The sequence below is a fragment of the Tursiops truncatus genome, chromosome X, assembly GCF_011762595.2.
Source record: "Tursiops truncatus isolate mTurTru1 chromosome X, mTurTru1.mat.Y, whole genome shotgun sequence".
Lineage (NCBI taxonomy): Eukaryota > Metazoa > Chordata > Mammalia > Artiodactyla > Delphinidae > Tursiops > Tursiops truncatus.
Window position 1 is genome coordinate 87,637,114 of NC_047055.1, and position 20,223 is coordinate 87,657,336.

The 20,223-nt window shown below is 48.1% G+C and overlaps 2 protein-coding genes across 3 annotated transcripts in view; one reads left to right on the forward strand and one right to left on the reverse strand.

Annotated features, from left to right (window-relative positions):
- Window positions 1-20,223, forward strand: part of SYN1 (synapsin I) — a 43,492-nt gene that overhangs the window by 20,541 nt on the left and 2,728 nt on the right. For both annotated transcript variants that reach the window (XM_033850090.2, XM_033850089.2), the window contains exons 6-10: window positions 16,631-16,693; window positions 17,996-18,138; window positions 18,236-18,310; window positions 18,399-18,501; window positions 19,814-19,960. In XM_033850090.2, the coding sequence (XP_033705981.1) occupies window positions 16,631-16,693; window positions 17,996-18,138; window positions 18,236-18,310; window positions 18,399-18,501; window positions 19,814-19,960 (531 nt within the window). The remainder of the gene's footprint in view (window positions 1-16,630; window positions 16,694-17,995; window positions 18,139-18,235; window positions 18,311-18,398; window positions 18,502-19,813; window positions 19,961-20,223) is intronic.
- Window positions 8,699-12,303, reverse strand: TIMP1 (TIMP metallopeptidase inhibitor 1). Its single transcript, XM_033850112.1, has 6 exons — window positions 12,149-12,303; window positions 11,176-11,304; window positions 10,346-10,425; window positions 10,036-10,162; window positions 9,663-9,787; window positions 8,699-8,972 (listed from the first exon to the last, which is right to left on the reverse strand). The coding sequence occupies exons 1-6, from the start codon at window positions 12,288-12,290 to the stop codon at window positions 8,802-8,804; spliced, it is 774 nt and encodes a 257-aa protein (XP_033706003.1). The 5' UTR covers window positions 12,291-12,303; the 3' UTR covers window positions 8,699-8,801.

Consider the following 20,223-nt stretch of genomic DNA (forward strand, 5'->3'; position numbering starts at 1 on the left):
ATTGTGGCAATTTTTACCAATATTCTCATTGCTTTTATGGAGGAGAGGATTTTTATAGGCCCTTACTTGGCATTTCGGCCAACGTCACCTCCAGGCATATCTTGTTCTTTCACAACCCTAGGATAACGGTATTTCAAAGCCAGGATCTGGGAGCTAGATGTACTCATTGCTACTGGAATGTCCTTGCTTCTAGATCCTCTCATTGTGCAGAGCTTAGGAAATTTCATTATATATATATGAAATATATATATATGAAATTTTATATATACATATATATGAAATTATATGAAATGTGTTCATACTGATACTTTTTGGGGTTTTTTTTTTGGCTACACCATACGGCTTGTGGGATCTTAGTTCCCCAACCAGGGATCAAACCTGGGCCCCCAGCAGTGAAAGCGCCAAGTCCTAACCACTGAACTGCCAGGGAATTCCCCTGATACTTTCTATTTTTTTTTTAGAATTAAATTGTTTTATTTCTTTATAATAAACTTATCAACAGTAGTGTGAGCAGTGACTGCCTTCTTTTCATGGCATACCTGATGACAGGGAGCCTACATTATTTCTATGCTTTGTAAATTGTCATCCTCCTTGCCAAGTTTGGATCAGCCTTCCACATTGGATCCTTTGTGTTTCCAATGTCATGAAATTCCCCCAGAGTTTTGTTAGTCTGAAATTTCCTGGCTGTGTCACTTCATCTGGGACTTCTTCAGAGTTTACTTCACACACTTTCCTCCTTCCTGCATCTCTGGGAGACGGGGGGATGTGAGCCTGAGAGGAACAGAAGTCATGGAGAGAGGGTCGCCCTTGACTGGTTCAAGATCACACGCAGGAAAATGGAGGGAGAAGGGTCTGGATTTACACGCCTTTTATCCACAGGAGGTGCCTCACCACATTGTCTCACTGTGCAGGTTGGCTCCACTGAAGGAGAAAGGGCGCAGATCAGCAAGTCACTGGAACAGCAGGAGGGAAGCATTCCTACCAGTATTAGTGTGGTGTATCTGATGAAAACTGTTTTTTTCATTCTGGGCAGAAACTCACAGGATCCTGGTGATCAGCAATCAGTTGGACCAGGGAATTGGGAGGAGTTTCTTCTCTTTGAGCTGGGATCCCCGATACTTTCAATTCTAATCCGACACAACATAGGGTTCCTTCTAGCCTTCCCCCTTTCTATATTTATATTTCTCTTCTCTAACATTGAGAACCCTAGCTTCCAGCATCATCAATATATTTACTCATTTGCTCAATCCTACAATACACAGAAAGTATTTTTAGAATTTCAACACCCGTACCACTGTGAAAAACAACTGTAGTAAGGTATAGCTTGAGATTTGTTTGCCCTTTTTATGTCTTTAGATGAGGATATACAAAGTACTGTATTCAAATGTTACATGGTCTAGTTCATTTTGTCATTCAACATGGTTATATTACTCATGTTATTTCAAATATAGTTTGTTTCCCTTTATATTAAATTTTAGGTTTTTTCCCATCTATACTGACTTAATTTTATGCATTTAAATGTAATATGTTAGCATGATTCCAAAAGTTAAAATAAAAGGCATACACAGATAAAATTTTAAACCTACAGGAAATGGATAATTTTCTAGGGAAACACAGTTTACCAAAATCGACCCCATTTGAGCTTAACAGGTCAATTTCCATAAAAGCAATAAAGTTATTAAGGAACTACCCCCTAAAAAAGCATCAGGCCCAGATGGTTTCACAGGGGAATTCTACCAAACTGTTAGAAACCAGTTAATCCCAATGCCACATAAATTGTTACAAAGAACAGAAAATGAAGAGAAACTTCCACATTATTTTTCTAAAGCAATTATAACATTGATAACACAAAAAGGAAAGCATAGACCATTTTCAATCATAAATATCAATGCAAAAATCCTAAATAAAATATTAGCAAACAAATCCAGAACTAAATTAAGAAAATAAGATAGCATAACTGTGTAAGTAAGTTTCCTTCTTGGAATGCGAGGATGGTTTGTTATAGGTAATGTATTAATATAATACAACATATTAATAGATCTGAGGAGAAAGTCATATGATCATTTCCATAGATATTTTAAAAGCCTTTAACAAAGTTCAGCACCCATTATGATAAAATCATTCAAAAATAGAAATCAACTCATGCCTTCTTAACATAATCAAATTTGTATACTTCAATCTGAAAGTTATTATCAACTTAATAGGACAACCTTGAAAGCATTTCCACTAACGTGAGGAACAAAGCAAGGTGCCCACTGTCTCCATTCCTTTTCAACATTGTACAATACTTACAGGTATTAGACCAATGCAGTTAGACTAGGCAAAGCAATTATAGATGCAAGAATGGGTAAAGAGGATGTAAAAATGTCTCTGTTAATAGATGATATGATAGTATATCTGGAAATCCCCCAGAGAACCAATAACAAATTCAAACAATAAAATAACTTAATAACATAGCAGAATATAAAGTCAACATACAGAAATCAGTAGTTTTCATATACACAAACAACCAGATAGAAGAGAAAACCCCATTTAAGGTAACAACAAAAAAGATGATAAAGTATTTCAGGATAAATTTAGCAAAGGGTGTGCAAACTTATATGAGGAAAAGTTTAAAACACTCCTGAAAGACTCAAAGGTAGACTTACACAACTGGAAAGGCATTCCTTATTTGTGGATAGGATTAATTAACATCATACAGATGTCAGTTCCCCTTCTTAGGTCTCTATTTTTAATTTATAAATATAATGTGATCCCCAAAAATATACCTATAAGCTGTTATCTGGAGCTGGACAAGTTGATAGTAGAGTTCATATGGAAAAGAAAACATGCAAGAATAGCCAGGAAAACCCTGAAAAAGAAGAGCTATGAGAGGGGACTAGCCCTACCAGCCTACAAGGAGTTTAATGCATTTGCCAGCAAACATTTTATGAAGCTTTTCTAATTTAAACAATATGATGCTGACACATGAATAGATAGACTAACAGAGTAAAAGAAGAAAAATTAAAAACCCAGATTTAGATCCATGTACATATGGAAATTTAGTAGATGATAAAAGTGGCAAGCTTTGTTTTTGACATTTAAGTTCTTCATCCATCTGAAGTTGATTTTCTTTTTCTGTTTCTTTTTAGCATTCTTACAAACATCTTTATTACATGTTTTCTTTAACGCTTCTCTACATGCATTACAGAGGGGTCATCACATCCATTCACTTACATTACACTGTTCTCAATGTAGCAATCAAGTAGCACTCTTCCAAACATCTTTATTACATGTGTTCCTTGAAATTGATTTTCACATACAGTGTGAGATAGGTAGGGATCCAGTTTCATCTTTTTCCTTATAGGCAACGCTTTTTTCCCCACTGATCTGGTATGCCACCTCCGTCATATCCTAAAATCCTATATATGTGTGGGGCAAGTTCAGGACTCTCTGTTCTACTCCGTCGGTCACTTTCTCTATACCTGTTCCAGTGCAGTACTGTCTTAATAACTATATTTTCTCATTAATTCCTGATATCTAGTAGGGCAGATGCACCTCCTGGCTGTCTGTAGCTGTGCAGAGGCTATTTTTGTCAAGGGACAGAAAGAACAGGACTTCAGAGGCCAGGAAGAAGACAAAGTTAATGGTGGGTAATGGTGGCGAGTGGTGGCAGAAGCATTAGACTTCCCACAGGCCAGCTTGCCTCCCCTGTTTCCTCTTTTGTCCCCAACCCCACTGTGCAGCATGGAGGGGCAAAAGCTAGGCCTGGATTTGTGGGAGCAGTCTTGCGCCACCCCGTACTTTGAAGCTGGAAGACACATATCAGGACTCTGGCCCCCCTACCCCATCTACTCCCATCCAGTTTGGAGACCACCAGGAATCCTCAGGGATACTCAGCTCAATGTGTCTAAATAGTCACCAGTCAGGGGTGGGGCACAGGGAAGATCTTGTGAAGCACAGTTTGACTTCTTTTCACCCCGACTTTCCTAGCCTGGTGATCTACTTACATCAACTTGGTCATGCAGACCTAGAGGGTGGGGTGCTATGGGAATAAGGACTTCCCTTCCCTTGCTACCTACACTCCGGGTGATTTGTGGCTCAGCAAATATTTGCAGAGGGTTCATGATGCGACGGGTGGAGTCCAACACCAAGGTCTCTCTGGATCCAGTCCCCTCTCTGGGCCCAGGATTCATGGTCCCTGTGCTATGAGGAAAGAGAGGGTGCCTTGGGGTGAGAATCAACAGGGTCAGGGATGTGGGGATTGTGTGAAAAGAGAGAGAGCAGGAGTGAGGGAGCAATTGAAGTAAAGAGCGAGGGAGATATGTCAAGAGGCTGGGGGTTTCTTTTTCTTTCCTTTCTTTTTTTTAACTTATTATTTTGTTATTGAAGTATAGTTGACTTACAATATTATATTAGTTTCAGGTGTGGAACATAGTGATTCACAATTTTTATTGATTATACTCCATTTACAGTTATTATAAAATATTGGCTATATTCTCTGTGCTGTACAGTATATTCTTGTAGCTTATGGGGTTTTGTTTTCAGGGGCCAATTTCATTGAGGTATAACAAGTTTGGAAAAGGGGACATATCATAAGTGTACAGCTCATTGAATTTTCACAAAGTGAACACACTCCTGTCTTCTGCACCCAGATCAAGAAACACAACACAAACCAGATAGATCCCTAGCACAGTTAGAAGCTGGTGGTCTTTGGGAGGCTTGAGGGGGTGGTGGGGGGAGGTTGATGGGCTTAGATTTGTTTGTGATGTTGAAGGAGGTGAAGCGTCCCCAGCCCACTGTGGCTGAAGAGAAGTCTGGGTCCAAGGCCAGAGGCTGTTGTACAGGAAGATTCAATAGCAGATATCAGGTCACCGGGGAAGGCAGCCAAGTTCATGGCTTCATGTTCTTCTTGCCAGTGCTCAGATAAACAGAGGTCCCTCCACGGACACTGTGCAAGGTTGGGACTCAGGTATGTGGCTTTGCGGGGGTGGCAGGGAGGCACCTGGGGGTGGTTGGGCAGGGCACTCCTCCACTCGCTTCTCCTCATAGCTTCTGCTCCTGGAAGAGAAGGGCCACAGACGCTAAGGATAGGCAGGGGAGCCAGGGACCCAAGAAAGGGAATAGCAAACAGCGAGGAAACAAAGAGGAGTGGGGAGCAGAGAGGAAAGAAGAGAGCGAGAAGAGGGCACAGCAGCGGGGGGAGGGATAGAACACAGAGAAGGAGCAGGGGAAGGAGATCAGGAGAGGAAGTAGGGACCAGCAAACAGGAACAGGGAGCAGAAAGAACAGGGCGGAGCTGTGGCTGCAGGCATACCTGAGGGGCACACTCAAGGCCCGGGCATCCTTACCTGTAGATATTCAATATACCTTCCTGATATACTCCTCCCCGAGCCCCTTCCAAGGCTACACAACTCAGTGCAGGTTCCCAACCCTCAAAGAGCCTAGAGGGGATGGATGCCATATCCTGATGGTCAGTAAAGTGTGGACCAGATGTCATTTGGCTGAGACAGATTGTGATCCCCAGGTGGTCAGTCCCAAAGATCCAGGGCATTATGGGTCAGGGACAGAATTTGCTGTGGTTGGCTGAAATCAGGAGCACAGTATCCTGAGGTTGGGTGTATTTGGTGGAAGAATGCCCCAGGGAGGGACACTTTGTTCCAGGGCTGGGACAGAGCCAGAAGTCTGAGGATGAGGAGTCCACGCAGGGTGGGGACAGGCTGGCTGACCTGAGATAGAAGAAAACTTCTCCCCATGGATGTCACCACCACTGTTCTTGGTGGGTGTGTAGATAGATACAACCACATTGCTCTTTATATTTGGGTACTTTCATGACCCAGAGTTTCAGGACCCCTTTCAGAATGTTGATTGTCTGTGAGGGGGGAAAAGAGAGAGGGACACTGGGACTGAGGAGCATTTATGGGGTGAGGGGCTGGGTCTTAGTATCGCATCATTAGATTTTGGATCTCAAAGACCCACCCTATTCCCTCAGTCAGAGCAAGGTAGGGGCTTGTATTTTGGTGGGGAGGTGGGTACAGGGAAGAGGTGAGCAGGGAGCCCTGGTTACTTGAACTCATAATGCCTCATGGTCTCAGTGAGAAGACCCAGGAATTAAGCCACAAGGACTAAGGGTGGGAGAAATGTGTCAGGGGACCCCTTGGGGTTCAAACATTCAAGATTTTCCCTGTCCCCAAGACTCTTGGGAAAAAAAGGGTTTGCAGAGCAGCTACCATCCAGGTTCAACCACCTCAAGGGGCTTTATCCACCCTTCTGGAACCTCACTGTGAGTCCCTGCGTCGGAGGCTTCTCTGAGGTCTACCCAGACTTACCCACGTCTGAGTTACAATAAACAGTATGAGGGCCAGCCCAAGGGTGGTCAGGGACAGAGCCAGGAGCAAAGCAGGGACCAGCAGGAAGTCGGAACTCATGGCAAGGACCTGGAGACACAGTAGGGGTGGGGGGAGTTGAAGCATGACTTTTCCCTGGCCCAGCTCACCCCCAATCAAGAGAAGATTCAGGGAACATTTAATTAACACTACTACTTTCCAGGGGCCTGGGGTCAGGGGAGGCCCCATGGTGTGGTGGCGGGGAAAGGACACTGAGACTGGGCCTCTGGTACCAATGGCCCCACGTCCATTCATCAGAGCTGTAGCTCTCCACAGAGGTTCAGCAGGAGGCCCAAGCTCGGTGGTGGATAAATAGTCAACAACAGGGAGGTGCGGCCTGGGCATTCCTGCCCATTTGAACCCTCTGTTTTACTCTTATAAGAGATCATGTCTTCAGCCTTCTATTGGAGTGGGGATTGGTATTTGGGGTGTGTTTGGGGTTCTCACAGCTTCTCATGCAGACTTTCAACTAATCTCTTTTTTAAACTCCACCTTCACCCCTACATCCAGAGAGAACTTGTGCCCTAATCATTTCCTTTGGTGGGCGCTCTACAGTATAACTGGGGTTGGTCCTCAGATTTCACCACTACTGGCATAGTAAGTGTCCAAGGCTGGAGAGTGAGACGTAGGTGTCAGTATTGATAAAAAGGAAGGGTTGTTCGTATAGAAATCTACCTCTTCATCTGTCATTGGGGGGTGTGGAGAGATGTTTCAACATATAGGGTAATATATTGGGAGCTGTTCCAGCAGGGAGATTTTCCAACTAGAGATATCTAAGGATGGGGAAATGTGTCAATGGGGGGAGTCAATCAAGAGGAGCTATATGGATGGATGGGGTTTTATGAATGGAAAGGTTTTAAAGTGGGCTTATCAATGAGGTAGATATCAGTGGTGGGTATTTCTGAATAGGAAGATTGACAATGAGAGCATTTTGATGGGCATGTCTGAATGGGGAGATATGCCAGTAGAACACATGGGAAGATTTGTCAATAGAGGTTGTCAATGAGAATTATGTCATAGAAAGGTATTTATGAATAGAGAGATTTGTCAACTGAGTGGTCATAGGAGATATGCCAATGGATTAGGTAATGATGAAGAGAGATATTTGTCACTGGGGTCCATGAGTGGGTGATAGATTACTGCTGGGTATTTGTGAATGGGAATATTTGTCAATGGGGGGGGTCTTCAATGGAGATATGTCAATGGGATATTTATGAATAAAGAGGGTAGCTCAACAGAGGTATTTGTTAGTGGGGTATTTGTGAAAGAGGTATTTGTACAATGAAGAGAGGGGACTTTTCAAAGGAAACATTTACCAAGGGCTTAGAGATTTGTCACCTGTAGTTTTGGCAACAATAGAGATTTATAAATGTGGTGATATGTCCACAGTGAGGACTTTATAGTGGGGAATGTTATCACTGGGGAAGGGGTTGTCCTCAGAAGTCTTTTTAAATGTTGGTATTTTTAAGTGGGGTGAGTTGCACACTGGGAAGCAGTGTAAAAGTTTCATAGTAATAAGAAAAAACAAATGAGCATATTAAATATTTGTAACATCTGTGGGGGAGATTATCAGGATCACGAGTTAAACTAAAGTTTCCAGGGTGCATTCAATTATTACTACTGATACTATACATCATTTCCAATATTGTAAATTATCATTCCTGACATTTAATGTAATTTTCAATATTGTAAATAATCATTAGTGAGAAGAATGATCACTACTAAAGTTACACATTAAATTACATTTATCTTACTACTACTAACTAATACTTGTAAGTGCTATGTGCCTAACACAGTTCCAGGCACTTTACACATAAAGTTACATTGTCCCTAGGAGTTAGGCATTCGTTTTATACCAACTTTACAGATATGGAAACTGAGGCATAAAGAGGTAATATGATCTCCCCAAGGTCTCAGAGCTAGTATATGGAAGGGGCAGGATTTGACTGCAAATGACCTGGCTCTAGTGTTTAGGCTCTTAACCACTACACTACACTGCCAGTCTAGAAATTAAAATCACTGTTAGTAATCTTACACAGGAAGTTATTGTTATGAGAGTTTCATGTGTTTTGACCCCCCCCAAATACCCAATGAATGAATGCACCCATTAATCATCCTCCAACCCTAGCACAGACCTCGGAAGGATTCTGGGTAGGGACTGTGAGACCCATTTTTCAGGGAGAAGTACTGAAGGTTGGGTGAGGGTAGGGCCAGCCCCCAGGCTACCCATGGAGCTGGACCCCATGCCACACCCCCTCAGCATTGGTCCCAGGGTGCTCCCACCAGGTCGTCTGACATAGGTTTGTTCCCAGACACTACACAGGGACACTGCCTGCTGAGTGGTAGTTCTTTATTGCATTGTCTTGGAGAAAGGAAGGCGGGAGTGGGAATGGGGGTGAACACTGTGCAGGCTTCAGCTTCTGCTGGGGGCAGGATTCAGGCCATCCGGGGCCGCAAGGACTGCCAGGTGCACAACCCTGGCTCCCGGGGCAGGCAGGCAAGGTGGCGGCTCTGGAAGCCCTTGTCAGAGCCTGTGAGGAGCTGGTCCGTCCACAAGCAATGAGTGTCACTCTGCAGTTTGCAGGGGATGGATGAACAGGGAAACACCTGGAGGAGGGGAGGGAGACACATCTCTGAGGGCTTCTCCTCCTGCCCCTACCTCCCCTCCAGAGGATAACTTTCTGCTCCTCAGATTTTAACTTGGAGCTGCTGGGGAGACCTGGTGTCACCCCACCTGGGTACAGACTCAAGAACACTCCCTCCCATTGTGGGGAACAGTCATTGGGCTTGAGGAGGTGACAGCAATCCAGGGAAATGATCAGCTTCCCGGAATGGTGTTGCGGGAACAGTCAGGCAGGTCTCCTGGGGACCTGTCCCATTGGATAGGGAACAGCTGGCAGTAGCAGGGAACAATCGGTGGGCAGGAAACTTAAGCATAAGGAGACGTGGGGCTCAGAGATAGTCACTGGGGTCAGAGGACATTCAGGGCCATCAGGGAGCAGTCTTGGAACAGAGTGGCCGAGCAGTCACAAGGGGGAGTCAGAGGGACAGGAAGCAGCCAGAAAGTCCAGGAAACAGCGGATTCCCAGGTATCAGACACAGGGCAAAGGAACAAGCAGAATGTCAGGGGAACAGTCTCAGATTTGAGGGAACAGCAAGAGAGATCAAGGACATCCCTAGGGTTTGGGAAGCAGCCATAGGGACAAGGAATAGTCAGAGGGAACCAAAAACAAGCCGTGGTTTGGGGAAGACCCCAAGGACTGCTCTCCAGGCGGCGGGCAATGTCCAGGGACTCACTGTGCATTCCTTACAGCCAGCAGCATAGGTCTTGGTGAAGCCCCGGCGCTGAGCGGAGCTCAGACTGTTCCAAGGAGCCACGAAACTGCACGTGGTGATGTACAGGTTCCCGTTCAACAGTTGTCCTGCGTGGGTGGGGGCGGGGGGGTCAACAGGCAGATTCTGATTGGCTGGGCCAGGGACAGAGTGGCGCCAGATTGGTGTCCCAGGACCACAGACCCCGCTGGACAAAGCCCCAGCCTTCTGATAGGCTGAAATTGGGGCGGTCCCCATTTCAACTGGGACCATTCCCACAGAGCCTCCCCTCCCTCTTGCAGTTGCCAGGCAGCAGCGGAGGGGTGGCGTGGCACAGGGCGATGGGGCGGGGCCTCACCAGCTATGAGAAACTCCTCACTGCGGTTCTGGGACCTGTGGGAGTATCCGCAGACGCTCTCTGTGGCGGCGGTGTAGATGAACCGGATGTCAGAGGCATCCCCCAAGGCGTTGAACCCTTTGAACATCTGTCAATGGATGAGGGGAAGAATCTTTTACTGACATAATCCTCCCACTCCACATTCTTCCCTGAAGTCGTATAGCACTCTGATATCACAGCTAATTTCCTCGCCAAACCAGTGGCCAAAGGCTTTTATTTTGACAGGGAGGAAGATTTTAGGAACTGCTGGGGGAAGGGGCAGGAGGGATACCTTGGTCATCTTGATCTCGTAACGCTGGTATGAGGTGGTCTGGTTGACTTCTGCAGTCCCCACAAACTTGGCCCTGATGACTGCAGGAGAACGGGAAAAAAACGAGTAAAAGGGACTGCATGAGCCAATAAGAATAATCACAATGATAATACTAGCAAAGCACATACTTAAATAGGGATTGCTGAATGCCGGACAGCACCCTAGTGACTTATGCATTTGTTAATTGCTTCATCTGTATGTTGGTGCCTACTGTTAGCCAAGCACTGCTTCAAGCCTTTTTTCACATATTCATCATGTGTTCGTTCACTCAACAAATATTTTGGAGTGCCTGCTCTGTGCCAGGCACTGTTCTTGGTGTCAGGGACATAACAGTGAACAAAACACAGAAATCCATTCCTTGTGGAGCTCACATTCTAGCCAGGAGAAGAGAGACTAAACACAAGCAAAATAATTAAGTATATAGGAAGTTAGATGGTATTGTGATGGGGAACTTCAGAGCTGGGTGAGGGGATCAGGAGTAGTAGGGGACAGGGGCTCAAGTTTTGAACAGGGTGGTCAGGGAAGGCCACCCTGAGAGGGTGACATTTGGATATCCCCATGTGGATACCTGGGGGGACGGGTATACCAGGCAGAGGAAGTAGACAGTACAAAGGCCCTGAGGTGGGATTGGGCCTTGAGTAATCAAGAAAGTGTGGGGGTGGCAGAGCGGCTAAAGCAGAGTCAGTGTGGGGCTGAGTGGAATTGTTCTAGAGGTAGGCACCATTGTGAACCCCACTGGACTGAGAGGGAAACCGAAGCCCAGAGTGTGTGGGTAGGGCGGATACACTCACCGAGGTCAGAGTTGCAGAAGGCCATCTGTGGGTGGGGTGGGACACAGGTACAGGCTCGGCTGGGGGCTGTCAGCCACAGCAGCAACAGGATGCCAGAGGCCAGGGGTGCAAAGGGGGCCATGGTGCGTTCTGTGGGGGTGGGGAGGAGGGTTCAGAGGGCCCCCAGCTCAGCCGATCCATGTACCTGGGCAGGCCTCCCACCCCATTCTACCCACACACACACCGGGTTGGGGAGTTTGGGGATTTTAAGGGGCTTGGGGATTTGAGAGCCCAGGGGAGTCTAGGGGGGTAGGGAGTCAGGAGAGTTTAGGAGTTGTGGAGTTTGAGGGATTTAGGGGACTAGGTGAGTGGGGGAGTTATGGGGCTTTAGCGTTTGGGAAATAAGGGGGCTGGGGAGTTTGAGAATTTAAGAGTGTTGAAGAAGTCGGAAAGTGGGGGGCTGAGGAATTTGGGCTTTGGGGAGCTGGAGGAGTTTTCGGGGAGGCTGGGAGTTTGGGGGTTGCGCATATTGAGAGGTGGAAGAGGTGGGGGAGTTGAGGGAAGTTGAGGAATTTGGAGGAGGTTGGGGATTTAAGGAGTTGACGGAGTTTGGGGGCTTAAGGGAGTGGGAGTGTCTGAGGGATTTGGGTTCAGAGGAAGCTTTGAGTTTAGAGATTTGGGAGGCTGGGGGAATTTAGGGAGCATCAGGGGTTTGGGTTGCTGGGGGACAGGGAGGGAATTTAGAGGAGTTGGCAGCTTGGGAGGCATCTGATGTTAGGGGCTCATGGCTTTCGGGGAGCTGAGGATGGATGTCAAGGGTTCAAAGGAATTTGGAGTGTCGGGATTGGGGGAGCAGTTCCAGGCCCCCACCCTCTTCCCCTGGACCAGCCTAGGCTCCCAGTACCCGCTGGCCAGGCTGAGCAGCCGAGTATCATCAGGCAGGAAAGCTCCAGCCCAGTTCCAGGCCCTGCGGGCCGCCCAAGCCCCTGCCTACCTCTGGTGTAGCCTCTCTGGGCGCTGGGTCTTCGGCGATGGCGGCAGGGCCGGAGCAGCGGAGGATAAATATCCAAGCGAGGGGCGGGGTGGCAGCTGGTAGGAAACCACAGGCCTCCAGGCTTCCTGGATGCATTACTCATCCGCCCACCATCCGTGGAGGCCAAGGGGCGGGCCCTGGGCTGCCGAAAAGGAGATGCACCCTCCTCCTCTCCCTCCCCCTGAGCCTCGCCCTGACCATCCCCCTCCCCCATCTCCACGTCAGGCACCAGTCCCTCCAGGCGGTCTCACGGAGGGCTTACAGGCCGGATTCCACCCAGTGCAATTCCCTAAAGACTCCAAAATCTATCCGATCACCCACATTCCCGAAAATCCCCATGGCTAAAGCCCAAATTAGTTCATTCCTTCAATAAGAATTTCTTGTGCACCTACTGTTTTGGGGGGGGGGGCGGTGAGCGGCAGAGCAAACAAGTAGAAGCAGTGAAGGGAGATAGGGCAGGTGAATGGAGGAAGGATACAAGGTGGGGAAACTGAGGCACAGAGAGGTTAAGTGATTTATCCAAGGTCACAGTTAATAAGTGGCAGAACTGGGATTGGAATTCAGGAGGCCTGGATGGAGCCAGAGCCTGGGTCTTACCCCTTCTCAAAAAAAAAAAACAAAACACAGGCAAATAGTCCGCATTTATATAGCACCAAGTACCGGGCGGCACTCGGCATAATTTATCTCACTTAAAGCTTACGATAAGCCTCTGAGATGGTTATCGGTATTATTCCCATTTCCCAGATGAGGCATAGAGGAATTGAAGAACTTTCCCAGGACCACAGGGCATGGCTGGGATTTGAACCTAGGCTAACTGGCACCAGGATCTTAACCCAGGCTGGGCACAGTCCTGGCAAGCTGGGAGGTTGCTGGTGAATGAATGAGCATTGGGGTGGGGGAGTTGAATGGTGGTGAAAGAGGCCAGTGAGTCAGTAGAAAACTGATCCCCTCCCATCCTGCCCTGCCCCTTCCCCACCAACCCTCCCACGCCCCTGGTGGGGGTCAGCCGTGAGGCAATCTCTGTCCACCAGCTTCCAGATGCTGCCTGAATCTTCCCTGGGGTCCTGGGAAAGGGCTCTGAGGGCCGATTAACATCCTTGGTTAGGTCAGGGAGGACAGGCCAATAATAATAATGATGACGGTAGTGATGATAGGAGCCACTTATGGAGCGCTTACTGTGTACTGTGCCCTGAAGCCTTTGTGTAGTTCTCTCATCCAATCCCCATTACCCCCTTGCTAATTAAGCTTGATTAACTCAGAGTGGTGAGCACAACCATCACCACCAACACTACCACCACAACAGAAACTACCGCCAGCACTATGAAGTGCTTACTATTACTATGCATCAAACACAGCTCTAAAATCTTTGGAAGTACTTTATCTGTCAGTCAATCCCGATTACCTCCTTGTTAATTAATATTGGCTAACCTAGGGATATTAAACCAATAATAATAATAGTACCCAACACCTTTTGAGGATGGAGGCTTCCTGTGTGCCAGATACTGTGCTAAGCATTTTGCCCAAAATAACTAATGTGTTCCTCACAACATCTGTGAGTTAGAGACTGTTCATGTTCTCATTACACCAATGAGGAAAATGAGATACACAAAGGGGTCAAGTGATCTGCCCAGGAAGGAGAGTGAAGAAGTGACTCTTTTGGGGGGGCGGGCAGGACCAGGTAAGGGGGAAGAGAAGTAAACCAGGAATCTGGAGAAGCTGATTGTGAAAGTGGGGAATGAGAGTGAATGAGACGGGGGCTAAGTTGGTGGTGGGTGCAAAGGGGAAGTCCTGCTGCAGCATCATGACTTTGAAACCTGAGTCAGCACAGAGTTTTGCCCACTGTCTACATGTGAGGGGTTATGTGGACCCGGGTTATTGTGCAGGTTTTGAAACTGGTGGGGTTTCATGGATGGGTGTCCGGCTGTATGGCCACCTGGCGAGCTGGATGGGTTTGGGGGGCGTGGGGTCCAGCTGGGTGTGCACAGCAGACACCTGGCAGTCCCCACACACACCAAGTGCTTGGGCCTGATTGTACCCTTTATACAGATCAGGAAACTGAGGCCCAGAGAGGGTTAAGTGACCTGCCTGGGGTTGAACATGGCCTTAGGAAGAGGAGAGGCCAAGATTCAAACCTCGGGTTGGCCAGGGGATCCCAGTATTCAGAGCTCACTGCATGCACACATGTGTGGGCACACGCATACACATATACACAGTGTTGTGTTCAGGCTCAGGTCCAGAGAAAACAAGGAAGGTTTGTGAAAAGAGCCTAAAAACCTTGGGGCGGGGGGCGGTGTGCATGTGTGCTTGCACACAGTTTCCTGCTGTGTCTCTGCCTCTGAGGGTTGCGTGTGTGCCTTTAGGTGGTGTGTGCCCCTCTGTGGTGTGTGTGTGTGTGTGTGTGTACTTGAGTGTACCTGAGCCCAGTATGGTTTTTTTGTTAGTGTTTTTTTTTTTTAATTGTATTATTTATTTATTATTTTTCGCTGCATTGGGTCTTCGCTGCTGCGCGTGGGCTTTCTCTAGTTGCAGAGAGCGGGGGCTACACTTCGTTGCGGTGCATGGGGCTTCTCATTGTGGTAGCTTCTCTTGTTGCGGAGCATGGGCTCTAGGCGCACGGGCTTCAGTAGTTGTGGACGCAGGCTCAGTAGTTGTGGCACACGGGCTCAGTAGTTGTGGCACATGGGCTCAGTAGTTGTGGCACACGGGACTTAGTTGCTCCGCGGCAATGTGGGATCTTCCCGGAACAGGGCTTGAACCCGTGTCCCCTGCATTGGCAGGCGGATGACTAACCACTGCGGCACCGGGGAAGTCCCAAACCCAGTATGTTTTGTGCTGCTTCTGGAGTTGTGCCTGCCCATGTAAAACAGGTCTGGGTTGCGAATGGAATTGAGGATGTGCTGTCACCTCTGTGAGCTGTGTGTGTGCCTGTGTTACGTCACCTGCCATTTCAGCCTGGTTTCCCTGGAATGCTAATCAGAGCATCCCGGTAACAACTCAGTGCCTCTCAGCGCCCCATCCTGACGCCAGTCATTTGGGAAATGAGGAGGGTGGGGGGGCGTGCAGAGGGAGGGTGAGTCCTGAAGGCCAGTTGGTCACCCTGACCCTGCGGGCTTCCTGTGCCTGTCGGGAACTGGGAACCGCCCCCGCCCCCAGCAGCCCCTCTGGGGATGCCATCCTCTACCCTGTCACCCCTGTCCGCACAGAGGAGGGAGGGTGAAGCCCTGCATGTTCATCCGTGTATGGTGGCGCTGGGGTCGGCCAACTAGGCCCCCTCTACTCCACCCAGGGTTGGGGGAGACGAGGTATCCCCATGCCTGAATGTGAGTGTGTGTGCATGTACACACCCCGGGGTGTTGTCCATGTAATTAGGAGGCTGTGGGTGTCTCTGGTCGTGTGCACGCCTCTCCATCTGTATATATGGCAAGGCACGTTTTTTGTGTGTGCGTCCCTACGTACACTTTGCGTGTGCCCAGGAGTATGAGTCTCTGTGTTGTGGGTCTCGGTGGTTTTGTGAATACCTAGAAGTGTGAATACCTGGAAGTGTGTATACCTGTCCATGTGCTGTGGGTCCTTCTGTTTGTTGTGTGTATGCCTAGGAGCATTGCATGTGTATCTGTCAGTGCTGAATATGTGCCCATTTCTGTTGTGTGTGCCTGTCAGAGTTGTGTGTGCCTCTGCATTCTGTGGTTATGCCTCTGAGGGTTGTTCGTCTCTGTGTTGCATGGATAACCTTCGTGTTGTGTGTCCCTCTGTTACGTGGATTTGGGTGAGAGGAGGAGGGCTGTGTGTATGTCTCTGCCCAAAAGTGTTGATTGCGCGTCTACGAGTGTTGAGTGTGTGCTGCTGGGCTGGATGGCTGGCTGTGAGGGTCTCCGTGCAGCCAAACAGCAAGGCATGCTCCGGAACCGGTGTCGGTGGTGGATCTTTCCATCGCGTGGGTCTCAGCATGTGTGGGAAGCTCTGGGTTTGGCTGTGTAGATCTGAGTTCTGAGGGTTTGTGTGTCTCTGGGTTCTGTATGTGTGTGGAGGAGACACACACAAGGCCTGGCTGAGGGGTCCAGTTGCTACATGCTCGCCACTACACCCCCACGCACGCACATGCACACTCACTTCTCTGTCATCCATTCACTGTAAAAACAAACTTTCCCTTTTCTGGAAAAGTCCCCCACCCCTATCCCACGCCTCTTCCCAGGAAAGCAGAGGCGGGAAGTCTGGGACTTGTGGGTGGTGGAGGGAGGGATAGGCAGGCAGGGCTCTGGGTTCAATTCTGGGCTCCGGGGTATTGTGTGACCCCCAGCTGGTGGCTGGCTGTCTCTGACCCACCTCTTCTGGGAAAATCGCTCTCAGTGTGGCTCCCACTGGATGGGCTCCCCTCAGCACCACCCCCAGCCATGGCTGTCAGCCCTCCTGCCCTGACCATGCTCTCCCTTTCCACCCTACCAGCTCAGCAGCACAACGTACCCTGTGGTTGTGAAGATGGGGCACGCACACTCTGGGATGGGTAAGGTAAGTCCCCGGGTGGGCTTTGTATGTGCGTGCTTGTAAATGATGCATGTTCCTGGCATCGTGCGGATATAAGTACAGGCATACCTCGTTTTATAGCACTTCGCTTTATTGCGCTTCACAGATACTACATTTTTTTTTTTTTTTTTTTTGCTGTACGCGGGCCTCTCACTGTTGTGGCCTCTCCCGGTGCGGAGCACAGGCTCTGGATGCGCAGGCCCAGCGGCCATGGCTCACGGGCCCAGCCACTCCACGGCATGTGGGATCTTCCCGGACCGGGACACGAACCCGTGTCCCCTGCATCGGCAGGCAGACTCTCAACCACTGCGCCACCAGGGAAGCCTGATACTACCTTTTTTTTTTTACAAATTGAAGGTTCGTGACAACCCTGCGTTGTCAGATGATGGTTAGCATCTTTTAGCAATAAAGTATTTTTAAATTAAGGTATGTACATTGTTTTTCTTAGACACTTAGATGTATTGCACACTTAACAGATTACAGTATAAACATAACTTTTATACGCACTGGGAAACCAAAAAATTTGTGTGACTTGCTTTATTGTGACCTTCGCTTTATTGCGGTGGTCTGGAACTGAACCCACAGTATCTCCGAGAAGGTAGGCCTGTTAGAAGTATATTGTGTATTCAGTGCACACAATAATTCTGTATAATTGTGTGTCCTTTATCTATTTGTATTTTTCCTCATATTCTTACATTTTGGTGGCCCAATTTTCTATCATGTGTTCAGCCAGTTTTGTGTGTCCTGTTATTTTGTTAGTGTATCCAGCACTGTGTCTGTATATAGGCAGGCCTCTGTGTTGAACACACACTACATCATCTTTTATATTCAAGGGTCTTGGGGTCCTGTATGCTGTCCATCCGATTTTGTCTGTATGTCCATAGAAAGAAGACTTGTAATTTGTATGTTTGAGTGTGTCCATGCTTCTGTATGTTTATATATTGTGTGTACAATTGATTTTGTATGGGTGCCCACATGCATATACTGTATATACACACAATTTTTCCCACAGCTTTATTGAGATATAATTCACATACCATACAACTTAACCATTTAAAGTAAACAAGTCTAAAAATCGGGTTTTGTGTGTTCACAGAGTTGTAGACACCCAATTTGGTGTCTGTGTGTACATGTAAAAACCAGGAGACCCAGAATTAATGCATGCTTGAGTGCCTTGGGGTGTCCACCGAATTTCTGTGCACTCACCTCACCTGTGTCATTTGCCCTAAGGCACCCCAACTGCCGCCCCCTCCTGACCGGGCCCTGCTCCCCACCCCACTCCCACAGGTCAAGGTGGACAACCAGCACGACTTCCAGGACATCGCAAGTGTCGTGGCACTGACCAAGACATATGCCACTGCCGAGCCCTTCATTGATGCCAAATACGATGTGCGTGTCCAGAAGATTGGGCAGAACTACAAGGCCTACATGTGCGTAAGGAGACCAAGGCCTGGGTAGGGGTCCCCTGCCCTGCCTTGTGCAGCCCAGGCCCCCCAAGCCTCTCTCCTGTCTCCTCTTACTCTCCAGGAGGACGTCAGTGTCAGGAAACTGGAAGACCAACACCGGCTCTGCGATGCTTGAGCAGATTGCCATGTCTGACAGGTGGGCGGCCTGAACTCGGGGGTGGGGGGTAGAAGAGTGGCCGCCCAGACCAGGCACTGACGGGCTGCCTTGCCTTGTGTCTTGGCAGGTACAAGCTGTGGGTGGACACGTGCTCAGAGATCTTTGGGGGACTGGACATCTGCGCAGTGGAAGCACTGCATGGCAAGGACGGAAGGGATCACATCATTGAGGTAGGAGCACCCCAGAATTTTGTGGGGGCACAGAGGGGGGAGCAGGTGCAGGGCAGCAACACTGTGAAGCACGCCAGGGCCTAGAAAGCCCTCAGCGAATGGCAAAATGTAAAACTGTAAAGTGCCTTGTGAACCAGGACATCCCTGGCAAATGGCAAAATACTTACTAAATTCTAAACTGCTCTGTGAACTTGGACATCTTTAGTGAAGGACAAAACACTTGTTAAGGTATAATGTCCTCTGTGAACTGAGACACTCTGGTGAATGACCAAGCACTTAGTAATCTTTAAAGTGTTCTGTGAATTTGAACTTGGCCAACAGCAAAGTACTTTGTAAGCTATAAAGAACTTTATAGAGAGTGGCGGTTGATACTAAAGCATTCTGTAAACTGTAAAGTACCTTAGGAAGGTACTGCTTGGTGAACAGCAAAGTACTTTATAAAATTATTTTAAAGAGGAGCTCTGTAAACTGGGAAATCCTCGTTATTGAAGCAAAGCGCTTTCAAAATTCTAAAGCTCTTTATAAGCAGCAGTGTCCCCGGTAAACAGTAAAGCAATTTGCAAACTGTAAAATACCTTAAAACTTCTGAGTGCATGGTAAATGGTAGCACTTTATACATGGTAAAGCATCTTGTAAACAGTGGTGCCCTTTGCAAAGCACTTTCCAAAGTCTAAACACACCATATATGTAACAGTCCTTTGTAAAGGGCAAGGAGCTTTGTAAACTGTAAAGTACCATGTAAACCACAGAGTTCTTTGTAAAACACAGAGCACCTAGCAAACTATAAAGCAGGGATTGGCAAACGTTTTCTGTCGAGGCCAGACGGTGCATATTTTAGGCTTTGTGGGCCATACAGTCTCTACTGCAGCTCCTCAATCTGCAAGAGCAGCCACAGACAATATGGCAAGAAAGTAAGGGTGGCTGTGTTCCCATGAAACTTGGTTTATGGACAATGAAATTTAAATTTCATATAATTTTCACGTCATGAAATCTTTTGATTTTTTTTTTCAATCATTAAAAAATGTAAAACCCATCCTTAGCTCCAGGGCCTGGGGCTGCACAGAAACAGGTGCTGGGCCGGATTTGGCCGGTAGGCCTTCATTAGCTCACCCCTGCTAGTATGTCCTAAGCTGTAAGGTATCTTGTAAAAGACAAGCCTTCCCCACACTGCGTAATAGGTGCTTCTCATACTGAAGCTGGTTTCCTGGGCAGCCGCCAGTCATACCTTTTCCCAACTTACAGCACTTCGTCATCGTCACCCTCCCGTGCACTTCCTGCTTCTCTCCTCACTGGATCCCTTCTCCTCCCCCAGGTGGTGGGCTCCTCCATGCCGCTCATCGGTGACCACCAGGATGAAGACAAGCAACTCATCGTAGAGCTTGTGGTCAACAAGATGGCCCAGGTCCTGCCCCGGCAGCGGCAGCGGGATGCCTCTCCCGGCAGGGGCTCCCACAGCCAGGTCAGGCCCCTGGCTCTGGCCCTTGGAGGCTAGTGGTGGGCAGGCCAGCCCTTGGTCATACTGTGTCACAGAGCTGATAATCAGAAGGCTAAGGGCATCGCCATGACGCACCCGTGTCGCAGCAGTTACCAACTATTTTAAAAAATGATAAATAGCTGCTACCATGACTTCCCTGAGTGCCTCCTGACCCCTCCCCTGGGAATGAGTCCCGCACCCCACAACCTGCCATCCCCTCAGCTCAGCCACAAATGCGGCAACACCCA

Bases quoted from the DNA above. Each gene is read 5' to 3' on its own strand.
- TIMP1 (XM_033850112.1), bottom strand. From the start codon at position 12,290: ATGAGTAATGCATCCAGGAAGCCTGGAGGCCTGTGGTTTCCTACCAGC. The intron at 11,305-12,148 runs GTAGGCAGGGGC...CCACCCCCACAG, and splicing joins CCAGAGAGGCTACACCAGAG to AACGCACCATGGCCCCCTTT. The intron at 8,973-9,662 runs GTGAGTCCCTGG...CCCCTCCTCCAG, and splicing joins CTGGCTGTAAGGAATGCACA to GTGTTTCCCTGTTCATCCAT.